Source organism: Acinonyx jubatus, chromosome A2 (genome assembly GCF_027475565.1).
Source record: "Acinonyx jubatus isolate Ajub_Pintada_27869175 chromosome A2, VMU_Ajub_asm_v1.0, whole genome shotgun sequence".
NCBI lineage: Eukaryota > Metazoa > Chordata > Mammalia > Carnivora > Felidae > Acinonyx > Acinonyx jubatus.
Genome location: NC_069383.1, coordinates 161,827,231 through 161,839,333, shown reverse-complemented (window position 1 = coordinate 161,839,333; position 12,103 = coordinate 161,827,231). Strand labels below are relative to the sequence as shown.

The 12,103-nt window shown below is 58.1% G+C and overlaps 1 protein-coding gene across 17 annotated transcripts in view; it reads right to left on the bottom strand.

The window, feature by feature from the left end:
* Nucleotides 1–12,103, bottom strand: part of PTPRS (protein tyrosine phosphatase receptor type S) — a 95,331-nt gene that overhangs the window by 34,121 nt on the left and 49,107 nt on the right. For 8 of the 17 annotated variants that reach the window (XM_027049314.2, XM_053220041.1, XM_027049316.2 and 5 more), the window contains exon 6: nt 7,910–8,020. In XM_027049314.2, the coding sequence (XP_026905115.1) occupies nt 7,910–8,020 (111 nt within the window). Of the gene's footprint in view, nt 1–7,897; nt 8,021–10,431; nt 10,450–12,103 lie in introns of all 17 variants that reach the window. The other 9 variants (XM_053220036.1, XM_053220035.1, XM_053220040.1 and 6 more) reach the window with 3 other exon arrangements.

Sequence of the window (12,103 nt, the reverse complement as noted above, 5' to 3'; positions counted from 1 at the left end):
TCCTCCCAGAGCCTCGGTTTCTCCACCCATGAAATGGGGGCAATTGGGGACACGCTGAGAAGGTCATGAAGTTGACTGAGGCATACCCCAGCACACAGAAGGTACTCAGCCTGGGCGAGGGGCCTGTGAAGATCCCTTCCGGCCTTCCAGGGTGGGGGGTGGGGCAGGGAGGTCAACTAGATTCTCCACCTCAACAGGGTTTGGGATGGATTAGTTAAAAAGGAAACAGAATTTCTATCGAATGCCCATCTCGTTTTATCCCTTCCAACTTTGTGTGGCAGATAAGACGAGGGACTGGAGGCTCAGAGAAGTGACAGGGCTAGCTGGAGGGCGCAAAGGAACTGGTGGGACCAGAGCTCCAAGCCAGGTATGCCTGGACCCTGCCTCTCAGGTAAAGCGGGTCTTGTCTCACCATGGCTAAGTGGTAAGACTTGCAGCCAGGTAGGTGTCTCTTCTTGGCACCTGGCTCTTTCAACTCATGTCTTTACCTTCCGGGGGCAGCAAAGAGGGCAAAAGTACCTCATCACCTATATATTCCAATCAAGTGAATAGTAACCAGTGGCCACCAGTTGAATACTACCCAGCAGCCATCATAATAAACATCCAGAAGCCATTAGGAAGACGCCCATATTGAAAGGGATTATGAGAACGTCAAAGGGAGGAAGAGCCAGCTTTATGATTTATAGGTTAAATATGAGCCAAATTTATCCCCGTGTAAGGCTCAATATCTTGCCCCAAAGACCCCATACACATCTGAACTTATCTTAAAATATCTCCCTGTGGGGAGCCTTGGAAGGTACCTCTGACTTTTTTCAAAAGCACGGACAAAGCATGCTATCTGCAATATGTAAAAGACCTGCTGTACGAGTCGTTTGTGATAAATCAGTCCATGCGGAAGGGCACTGGTCAGCAGTAGTCATGTCAGTGCTCACGATCCCGAACATGGCCAGCAGCCATCAGTTAAATGGATCTGCCAAGATGTTATGAAGGCTGACGGCTGAGAACCTTTGCCTACGTGCTTTCTCATCTACCTCATCTGCTTCTAAGGGGGTGCTGTGGAGGAAGAGGGCTGGTTTGCCACGAGTTTGGGGAGGATCATGCCCACTGGCACCAGGTGGCTCAGAATCCCCTGGGTGGGGGGGCCTCAGTAGGCCTCTGGGCAACCTCCCAGCCAGCAAGGGCGGGGTGGCTGACACTGTGTTCTGCCCAGTTTGGTGCGGACACCCACCCACGACATCTTTCCACCCCTGGCTGCAAGCTTGAGGTGCGGGTTAGAAAGTAACGTGGGTGCAGAGCCCACAGGACGGAGTGGCCCCGCGGGACCCCCGCCCCCAATTACCGACCTGAATGGAGGGTCCAGGCAGGTTATAAGGGGACCACACCAGCCTTGGTCCTCAGCATGCTCCAGCTGGCTCTCGTTTCCAGCTCTTCTCGTCACCGAGTAGCCGGGGGTCCCAGCGGGGGGGACCCGCATGGGTGAGGGGGTCAGGAGGGTGGGCGGTGGGGGGGTGGTGGGTTGGGGGGGGTGGGTCGCTTCAAACCCCGATTCACATGGAAAAACAACTCAAAAACCGTCAAAGCAACCGGGAGACGACCCCTCCCCCAGGCAGGAAGAGGCAGAAACTCAAAAACCAAAAGGGGGTGGGGGTGGGTTCAGGGGAGAAAGGGTGGGGAGGGGTGAGGGAAAACTCAAAAGTGAGGTGATCTGGTTGCAGCACTAGGTAGGGAACTCAACAGTGTCAGACATCTCAACGATTCGGCAAGCCGCAGCTCCAAGGGGGGGTGGGGGGTGGGGGGTGGGGGGGGGAGAGCTCTGCCTGGCATTTTGGGGTCAGAGAAGCCACCGGGTTACTCCTCCAGACTCCAAAATGAGGGCGCGGGTGGGGAGGGTGGGGGGAGAGATGCCAAGAAGTTTTGCAGCCTCCACGGGTTTACTGAAGCTTAGATTACACCTGTCTGGGGAAGGGAGGGGGGTCCGAGTCGCATCGAGTCCAAAGCCGTTTCTCAGCCCCTCCGTGGAACCCCAGCCTGTGGCCCAGGGAGCGGGGGTGCTGCCCCGTGGCCTGCCTTGGGCGTCTCTGCTCCTGCCCCCTTTGCACAATCCTGCCTCCTCCCTCCCACCACCAGCTCCCTCCGCCATCGAGATAGCGTGCAAGGCCCGGAGGGACCTGGCTGGACCCCGGCCCACGGGCTGACCAGCGGCCTCGGCAAGTTGTTAAGCATTTTTAGCTGGATGTTTTGCTGTACTGCAGACATTGATTTTCCTTTTTTTGGTGCCCCCTCTCTCTCTCTCTCTCTCTGTCCCCACTTTTTTTTTTGTTTGTTTGGTTCTAGCAGAAAATGGGTTGACATCTTGCCAATTGAATGACTTCCTGGCCACCCCTCGCTGCGACCGCCAGAGACGCAGGGCTTTCCAGACGACAAGGTGTAATCTAATATTCCCCTCACTTCCCCCCCCCCCGCCCCCCAGCCGCCAAAACAGAGGAAACAGCGATGCAAAGGGTGTGAGGCAGGCAGCAGGCGAGAGGTTCGAGAGCTCAGTGTTCCTGCGGAACGCCCCCTCCCTGCCGCCCGCCAAGCCCAAACAGAGGAAGCCTGCCTCCCCACCCTGGCGCCCCCTCTCCCCTGGGGATGAGGGTGGGATAAGAAGGGCTGGTCCTGTCGGGGTCAGGTCAGGGGCCTCGGGGGCAGGGTAGGGGGAGGCACGGCCAGGCGTGATCAGCAGGGACCAGGAAACTCAACAACACGCCCCAACGGGAATCTTTCTGGAGATACGGGGATTTCAGGGGGCTTCCAGACCCAGTATCTGTATCTACTCCTGTTTCAGGGGGGCCGGGGGGGGGGGAGATCCAGGAGGTAAGGACAACACCTAGGCATCATATCCACCAATGACACGGCTTGGGTGCCAGAAATTTAACCTGAAGAACAACCTGTCCCACAAAATTCCATGCTATGGTTTGATCTGCAAAGGCCTGGGGACGGGTCACAGAGTTCTGAAGAACAGGAGAAATCGGGGCAATCCAGACCCCCCACGGGCACTGGGCATCGAGTCCTAGTTTCTCAGCTCAGCACTCGAGACCTGTCATTAAATTATCCCAGCCCCATCTGACTTCCTCCCAAACCCTAAAGATATCCTGAGTGCCTGGAAGGTGAGCCGATCTTCCCCAAGAGGGCTCTCCCCGCAAGCTCTCACAACACCAGGAGGGTGGCACACCATTTAACTGGGTCCCGTGCACCGTGGGTTCGATGAACCAAGCGCTAAAGACACCACCTTTAGCCACTGAGCGATCCCTTGAAGCCTGATGTTAAAGAGACAAGCAAGAAAATTCACAGCCAGAGAGAATGTCATCTGAGCACCTCGCCGCCTTGTCAAAAACCTAAGCTGTGGCTCTCCCTAGGGGGCTTCTGGAAGGGGCACGCTGGCTGTATTAAAAAAAGAAAAGACGGGGGCTTGGTTTGGATTTGGGCCTTTGTATCTCAGAGATCCATTTCAAGAGGAGAAGGACGTGGTCTGAACATCCCACCCCCGGAACCACCGAGGGTCAGCAGAAGCGGGCTAACTATGAGTGGGAGTTGGGCCTGGGGGGAGAGAATCCTTGCAGCTAGCTCTGCACTGGCAACAATGTAAAAGGAAAGGCACCAGTGAAAAATGACATCTGAGCACGTGAACTGGCTTCTGCCCTACAAGTCGTTTCAAAGCGGTTTACCACGGCCGTCTTACCCAAACAGCGGATCTGTGAAGTAAGTACCTGGTGGGGCAAGTGGGGTCCCCAAGGAAGGAAAGGGACTTGCTCAGATCGTACTCGAGCATTTAATTAGCTCAATGGACTCTTCTGCCAACTACCGTGCGAGCCGGTGCAGGAGGGATCCTTCCGGTTCAGATCAATGGGACCCCAAGCGATCAGGTGACTGGCCCGAGGTCACACAGTCAGGGAGGGGCAGAGGCAGGCTTTGAATCCAGGTTGGCCGGAGCCCAAGACCCTCTGCCGCCCCTCGGTTTGAATTCACTGGGACCCAGCTTTGGTGGAGGCACTGGGAGACCCGCTCCTCTGAGGGTCGGCCGGGTAGCTCTCGCACTGGGTTAAAAAGGAGACAGGAGAAACGAATCTCCTCTCACTGCATCTGAGGTCCTCTGGCCAACTTGGCCGTGGACTTCACAGTAAGTGAGAGTTTAGGGAAGGAAGTGAAGGGACAAGAGGGGAAAAACCGGTGACCCCAACAGGCTGGCCTCTTCTCTCAACTTCCACTTATGTTGTTGGGTAGGCAGCTGGGGGTGGGGGGGCAGGGGCTAGAAATCTAAATCGAGTTTTTATTTGGGGCTGGGGTAGTGTTCTCAAGGGCTTGCCTTTCTTTAGGGAGGGAGCAGACAGGAGTGTGCATCTCTGAAGGTTTGCAGGAGTGAGAGAGACTGGGGGAGGCAGAGACAGAGAGAGAGAGAAAGAGAGAGAGAGAAAGAGAGAGAGGGAGATGCAGGCAGTGGGAGAGCAGGGGAGGCAGAGGGGGAGGGGGAGAGGCTATGTCCAAAGTTCCCCTGGGATTCTCCAGAATTCCACAGTTCTGATGCTCAGGTACTCAGAAAGTGACCGTGCTGTGTTGCTGGACAAGACGTCTGTGACTGGGCCCAGAGCCGGGGGGGTGGGGGGGTGGGGAGGTGTGAGGGAAGCGGCCAACACCGCCTGGGAGGCGGAGGCATAGCACTGAAGGGGGGGGGGGGGATAAGCGGCCAAGTATTTCTTCCAAAGTCGGTCACGCTACACTTGCTGACAGGCAGTTTTGTACTCGTGCCCAGCCAGGATGGGAACGTCATCACACAGCTGCCATTCTGAGCGCTGCCTACTTGCCAAGCGCGCACCGCTTCGGGAGAACGCTCCAGTTTAAGGTAGCCACTCCTCACATCTGGACTGCCGCCACGTGGATCTCAAAATGCTGGCTGCCCATTTAGCTGTGCTTCAAAGGCCTGCCTTCTGGGTTGTCTGGGAGAGCGGGGAGGTGGTCTCACGCCAAGGCAGAAAGACGGGAACGTGCCTGCTTAAGCCCCCTTCCGACATGGCTGCGGTGTGGGGCTGAGGGCGCCAGCTCTGGGTAAAAGGGGGCTGTCCAGCGAGGGCAGGCAAGCTGGGCTGCTCTCCTCACACACCCCCAGCATCTATTATGCCACCTCCCTTGTGCCCCTTGAGCCCGGGCGGTCACTTTCTGCCCCAGCATCCCAGCTGTGGGACCCCGACCCGCCCTCCTGGATGGTAGCTGGGACAGGAACACTGGCTTTTAAATCACAATGCGTTTGGGGAACAACCACAGAACAGTTCAGCCCAAGAAACCGAAACCAAATAGCACGGAAACACGAGACAGAACCAAAGACGAAACGCTTCGGGGGAAGAAGGGGACGGGGCGAACGGGGATGGGAGGGGGAAAAAAAAACGAACGGATCGGTTTTTTCCCCCCCAAGAACAAAACAAAACCCAAATCATAGTAATAATACTTAAATAAAAGGAAAGAAAGAAAATACGAAGAAAACCAAAGGAGAAAGAAAACAGAACGGGAGACGAGAAACACTCCAACAGAAGGCGCTGGGAATTCACCAAACCGACAAGAGTGGCATGCAGAGAAATTTTTACATTCTCCCAGCATGCATCAGGCCCAAGTTACCATGACGACGAGGGGTGCAAAAAACTTAGCAACAACATTACCAACGGATGCATAGAGGCGACCACAATGCAAGCATCGCATGTGTGCGGCCGGCCCTAGGCCGGGCTGGGCGCGGCTGAGATTTTCGTGTCTTTCTGGGTTTTTGCTCTCGCTTGGCGGTTTTTTTGTTTTGTTTTGTTTTGTCCGCTTTGCGCTTACGATTCGTTATTCCGTCTTTTTCGTTTTGTCTGTGTGTGTCCGTGTGCATGTCTGTGTGTGCGCGCGCGCGGGTGCGTGTCTGTGTGCGTTTCGTGTGTGTGCGTGTCACGTTCGGAATGTAAAAATGTGGGTAAAGAAAGTAAAAAAGAAAAAAACACACCAACCTTCTCGAAGCTCTGAGGGATGTAAAGGGGGTTTGATGCAGAACACAATGACATGGGGAGGAGAGAAAAAATAGGGGAGATACAGAGAGTAAAAAGAGGACTTCTCAAGGCTAAAAGCTGCACGTTTGTTGTTTTTTCTTTAAACCAAAAAGAAAAATTAAAATTAAAAAATAAAAACGAACAGCAATGAGACCTTTTTTCCTTTGCTCCACATATAAGATCTACATTTGTCCTCCACGATTCTTTTTCTTTTTTTCCTTTTTTTTTTTTTTTTTAATTCAATTCGGGAGCGTCTGAGACCCAGGCAGAGACTGGGAGGCTGGACCCCCAAAAGATCGGAGGCTCATGCTGGGGACCCCACCTCCAGGGGGCTGAGGACGCGGGGGTCCCCCTCCCTCGTCGCACCCTCGCTAGAGGCCGCCCCCCATCCCCCCCACCCCGCCCCATGCCTGTTGTCCACGCTGTCCTTAAACGCTGCCAGACTTACAAACCCCCATCCCAGGTGTTTGCAGAGAAATAAGCAGGTTAGACGAAGACCAGTCAGTTGGAGTCGTGGACGCGCCATACAACTCACCAGAGGTGCCGTGGCAGAGTGGGTCGGTGGGTCACCCTGCCCACCCTCGCGCCCACGGCCCCCGCTCCCGCCCCCCGCGCGGCCTCCTCCTCGGGGACAAGACGTAACCCCCCAGGTGCATAACCAAGGAGCTGCTTCGGGGCCAGTGGGGGGCTGTGCCCGATGGGGACCAAGGTGGGGGGAGGTGAGGGGGGAGCACCCAGCCCCTCGGCTGGAGAACGCCGGGCGCTTGGTGCCTCAGTCGGGGGAAACCGAGGCCCGGAGAGGTGTGGGCGCGGCCACGCCTGCGGAGCCAATCGGGGCCGCCCCCGGGGTTTGAACGGGGGGCCCTGTTTGCCGGCAGAAGCGGCTGTTTCTAGAAACCACGGATCGGATCAGAAACAGCCACCGGGAGGCGTGTAAGGGAGGACGGCAAACGGTGGAGGAGGAAGCGGATTAAAATTTCTGGAAGAACGGAAGAGAACCAGCGCGGGGATAAGAGGAGGGGCGGACGACAGAGGCCCCCGGGGACAAGGGGAGCACCCCCCCCCACCGCGGCGCCTCTGAGGGCACCCCAAGGGGCCCAGGAGGAAGTCCGCGCAGACGCCCCCCGCGGCCTCCTTGGGTGGGGGCGGGGCGCTGGGGGGGGGGGGGTGGCGTGCCGTGCCTGCCGTGGCCCTGGCCTCGCTCGGGCAGAAACGCGTCCTTCCCCGGGGCAACTAGGGGACGAAGGGCACCAGGCTCTGGGACGCCGCAGGTGCAGGGACCGGCGAGGGGGCGGGGCCTCAGAGACCCCTCCCCGGCTCTCGGATGGAGGGCGCTGGGGGGGGGGGGGGGGCGCGGGGCGGGCGGGGTGTGAAGGGGGGGGCTACGAGAGGCCACGGAGTCCGGAGAAGCAAAGCAAGCACACAGCAGAGGGCAGGCACGATACACCACAGAAGCCGACTCGGGTGGGCGGGCAGGCGGGCGGGGCGGGGCAGAGGCCTCCAGGCTCCCCTGGCCCCGTGGGCCCGAGACCGACCCCCCGGCCCTGCCCCGTTCCCTCCTGCCTCCCCACCAGGTCCTGCCGCCCACGGGGTGTGCGTCACCGGCACGGGGGTGGGGGGGTTTCGCTGCCCACCGCCCCCCCCTGCGTCTGACAGGTAAGGAAACTGAGGCCCAGAGAGGGATGCCCCCCTCACCCGAGGTCCTGCCGTGACCAGGGGGGTACAGCGGTGGTGGTGGGGGCGGGGGCCCTCCTGCTCGGGTCTGCAGGGAACAGGGGAGCCCGGAGGCTGTGAGCCCGAGGAGGGAAGGGGAACAGGACAGGACGGGTCCCTGCCTTCGACCTGGATACGGCGTTCCCTACCTCGCACGTAGAGGTTGGCGGGTGAGGAGTAGCGGACGCCAGCGCTGTTGGTGGCCACGCACTCGTATTTGCCTTGGTCCGTCTCCTCACTGCTCTCGATCTGCAGGGCCCCTGCGGGGAGAGGGGAGAAAGCCCGGCCAGTCAGGGCAGGCCCGGGCCCGGGCTGGGCAGGCTGTCCCAGAGCCCCGTCCGGCCCGTCTCTTGGTCTGTCTGGGCCAGAGAGGCAGACAAAAGACAGGAGTTAGCCTAGAAACCCTGGGGGGGGGGGGGTGCGGAGGGGGGGGGGGGCCTCACCTGGCTCATCTCCCCCCACCCCGAGCCTAGCCCAACACCAGCCTGAACACACTGCATTCTCCTGCAAACCTCCCCTTCTGTGAAAGCGGGTGGACGCGGGGCAGCGACCACCGCCTCGAACTACGACGCCGGGGAGGTCCGGGTCACGGAGGTGTGTTTGCAAAAGCGTGGAGTGAGGCGCTCCAGGCAGAGGGTGGGGGAGACTGAGCTGGCGTTCACAACCCACAGCAGTCGTCTGAAAGACCCTGGGGCCAAAGGGGCGGCCACAGGATATGTGCACGTTCGGGAAGCTGCTGCTTGCTCTGCTGGTTCAGGCAGTGCCCATGAGTAAACGAACATGGGTCTGGGTTCCTCCAGTGTGTTTGAAACGGCAGGTCCCAAAGCCTGCCGCGCCCATAAACAGAGACAAGGCTGCACTGAACGCTTAAGACTGGGATGCCTCTCGCATCAGCTAAGGGAAAGGATGTTGAGACTGATACACATCAAGTATGTTTGAAATCAAAAAGCCTCGCTCAAAAGCCTCCCGTCCCTGAAACTGATTAAAAAGGAGCTTGAATCTTCCCCGCGGTTGGATTCCCCCAAATAAATCTCAGAACCACAGGCCTGGATTCAGGACCCTGGTGCTGATGGGTAATGAAGCGAACTTCCTCAAGTGTGTTTGCATGTACGGTCCCAGGGCCATGGCCGTCGTACGCATGGGCTAAAACGGGAAACTTTTCAAGTGTCTGAAATCAGAGGTCTGAATGAAAAACCTAATGCCCACCAACTGAGGCTGCAATGCCACACGTGTGTTTGAAAACCACCAGCCAGGATCAAAGAATCTGTTGGTTGTGAGTGAATAAAAGTTTAAAGAAGAAGCCAATTCTCAAGCATATTGAACATCACAGGCCCAAACTAAAGGTCTTGATGCCTATGAGGGTACGAAAATGCGGCTGATTTCCCCTATGTTTGAAACCACAGGCCCAGATCAAACACCTAGCTCCCCGTCAATATATAAAAATGAACGCCAACTGCTCAAGAACATACGAAAGCCCGGGCCTCGATCAAACACTACAGTGCCCATGAGTAAATGAGAATGAGGCTAACGTTTCCCCCAAGGATATCTGAAAACCCAAGTCTGGAACAAATGCTCGTTGTCACAAGTAAATGAAGCTGCCCTAACATCTTTACGCTTAAAATCGGACCTCAGTAAAATACCTGAACGCCTAGGAGTACATAAAAACGAGGCAAAGGTTTCCACAAGTATGTTTGAAATCAAAGGCCTGGATCAAAGTTTCCGTTTTCATAACTAAACAAAACTGAGTGAACATCTCTACGTGTGTCTGAATCACAGGCCTGGACCCAAATGCTTCTTGGCCACGAGTGAACGAATGAAAGGCGAAACGAGTTATCTCCGGGTGTGTCTGAATCACAGGCATCAGCGTTCTTAGCACCAAGAGTCCAACAATCCAGTCCAAGCTCCCCCAGAAGACCCCTCCGCCCAGCTGTGTTCGCGGTTGTCTCACGGAAATGATGTGTGCCCACAAATCAGGACCCCAGATTAGTTTCTTTGGGGGCTGTGGACACAGAATCTTCTCCCATTTCACACTTCCTATTTTACCCCAACCTCAAGCCTCTGGGGAGGCAGGCAGGCAGGTTACTGTGCAGGCCCAGAGAGGGCAGGGAGCCTACTCTAGGTCACACAGCATTTTGTGGCAAAGCGAGGACCAGACACTGACGCTTCCCTAGGGCTCCGACCCAGGCCCATTCTAGTCCGTTCTAGTCAGCACTTGGGGGTGGGGTGGGGGGCTTAGCCTTTGAGACTGACGGTCTCTCTGCTCCCTCGGGCTGGACCCTCTGCTCAGAAGGAGCTGTGGAGCCAGAAGGCCCCCTCTGCGTGCTCGTTTTAGAGAAGGGAAGACTGAGGCTGAAGACAGACGAGATCTGTGTACAGAGCAGCGATAAGAAACTGGCCCCCAGAGCTCTGGGGGAGGACACGGGAGGCACGGCCCCTTCCTGAGGAGACAGCCCCTTCCCTGCAGCCAGGTGGCCTGGAGGGGCCTCCGTTGGCCACACTCGGCCCCACAGCCACACACAGCGACACAGAGACTGGACAGACACTGGGCAGGGCAGCAAGGGGTAGATACGTGGGAGGGGCCTGGGTGCAGCCCCCCGCGGAGCCTGAGGGGCTGGGTGGGCAGCGAGAGAGCACGTGAGTGGGTGGAGGGGGTAAGGAAAGAGCCTCTTACCTCGGATCGGAGTGCTTTCTGTAAGGGAAGCAGAGAGAGTCAGGTGAATTTCAGAAGGTGGTCCTCGGGGGCCGGGGGGCCCCAGGGAGGCCAGGCGGGGCCACAAGCCAGGCCTGTCCACTCTGCCCCCAGGGGCGTGGGGGACTGAGCCAGCCCTGAGCCTCTGGACCCTGCAGGCCTTGCCAAGAAGTCGAGGCCAGGCTCCTGGGAGCAGGGCTGGATCTGAGGGCTTGTCAGTCAGGAAGACTTCCTGTAGGAGGTGGAAATCTCCTGAGTCTAGAAACCCCTCTAGACTGGTATTAGGGCTGGAGTCCCTACGGCCCAGGGAGGTCTACGGCCCGGCCTGGGCCCGCTGGCTGCCTTCCTTCTGGGCTCAGGCAGGGAGGTCACGGACCTCCCTTCCTTCTTTCCTTCTCAAGAGGGACAGGGAGCAAGGGGGGACTTGGGCATCTTGTTAGCGACAGGGGGAGAGGGGTTAGTGCCCCAGGGCTGGGCGTTAATAGAGCAAAGGGAAGGCATTTCAGACAGGCTGAGTAACGGGGACAGGGAAGGGCAGTGAAAGGGGACAGAGGGCAGAGGGAGGGCCCTACGGCCTCCTCAACTTCCAAAAGGAAAAGAGGAAAGGGCCATTGGCTTGCTCACCCGGGCGCCGGGGGCAGGCGCGACTCGGGACACACACACACACACACACACACACACACACAAAAGGCGGTCCTGGGCTAGAGTGTTACATTCTGGGCCAAATCTTCCCGGGAGAGATCCAGCCGCCTTCCTGCTGGTGGATAGCTGATAACCCCAGGAACAAGGGGACCCCAGGCCGGGGCAGAGAGGCTCGCGGGACAGAACGCCGGCCCCTCCCACGTGGCACGGGCACACGGGCGGATGGACAGACGGGCCAACCGAAGCCCAGAGGGTGGGCTGGGTGCTTTGAACCCAGCGCCCCAGCCTCCTAGGCCTCTGGATGATCTCTTACAAGATCCTCAACCCGACGAGGCCCCTTTCTCCTCGCTACCTGGGAGCGAATGGGAATCAGCCTCGGGTTGATGGGGGTCCAGAGGCCAAACAGCGAGACCTCCCGGGACGGCCAAGCAGCCCACGGCCGCTGTATCGGAAGGAAAGGACAGACCTCGCAGGTATGAAAAGGTGGCTCTGCTTCTGACCCTGAGGAAGAGGAGAAGGAACTTTCCCGGGCCAACATCAGTCACTCCCACGGTTGGTTCAGGGGATTCAGGCTGGATGTTGGGAAAGGAAGTGCCTGGTGCCAGCCCGGCTACAAAACTCCTCCTCTGTCCCCTGCCCGTGTCCCAGCTCCCAAAACTTCGGTCATTTTATCACTTTTCCAGCCGTGTCAAGGCTGGGGGGCTGTGCGGTGCAAAAGTCCCCTGACCCCAGGATTCCCTTAATCTTCCCCTTAGCCTCCGATCTGGGGTCTGAACGGCCCCTGGTGGCCTTGTGGGGTTTTTTTGTTTTTCCTCTTTTCCTTTTGGGCTCCTCTCTCTGCAACCCCCTGGTGCCTGATTGCGGAGGGCTGGGCGGCCGGTGGGGGACGGACAGATGGACGGGAAGTGGGGGGGAGGGTCGTTAGTAAACATGCCACGTGGAGCGGGTCACAGTTACTGTCACAGTGGCTGTTAGTCTGGGGGAGGCGAGGGGGCGGGGGAGGGGTGGGGAC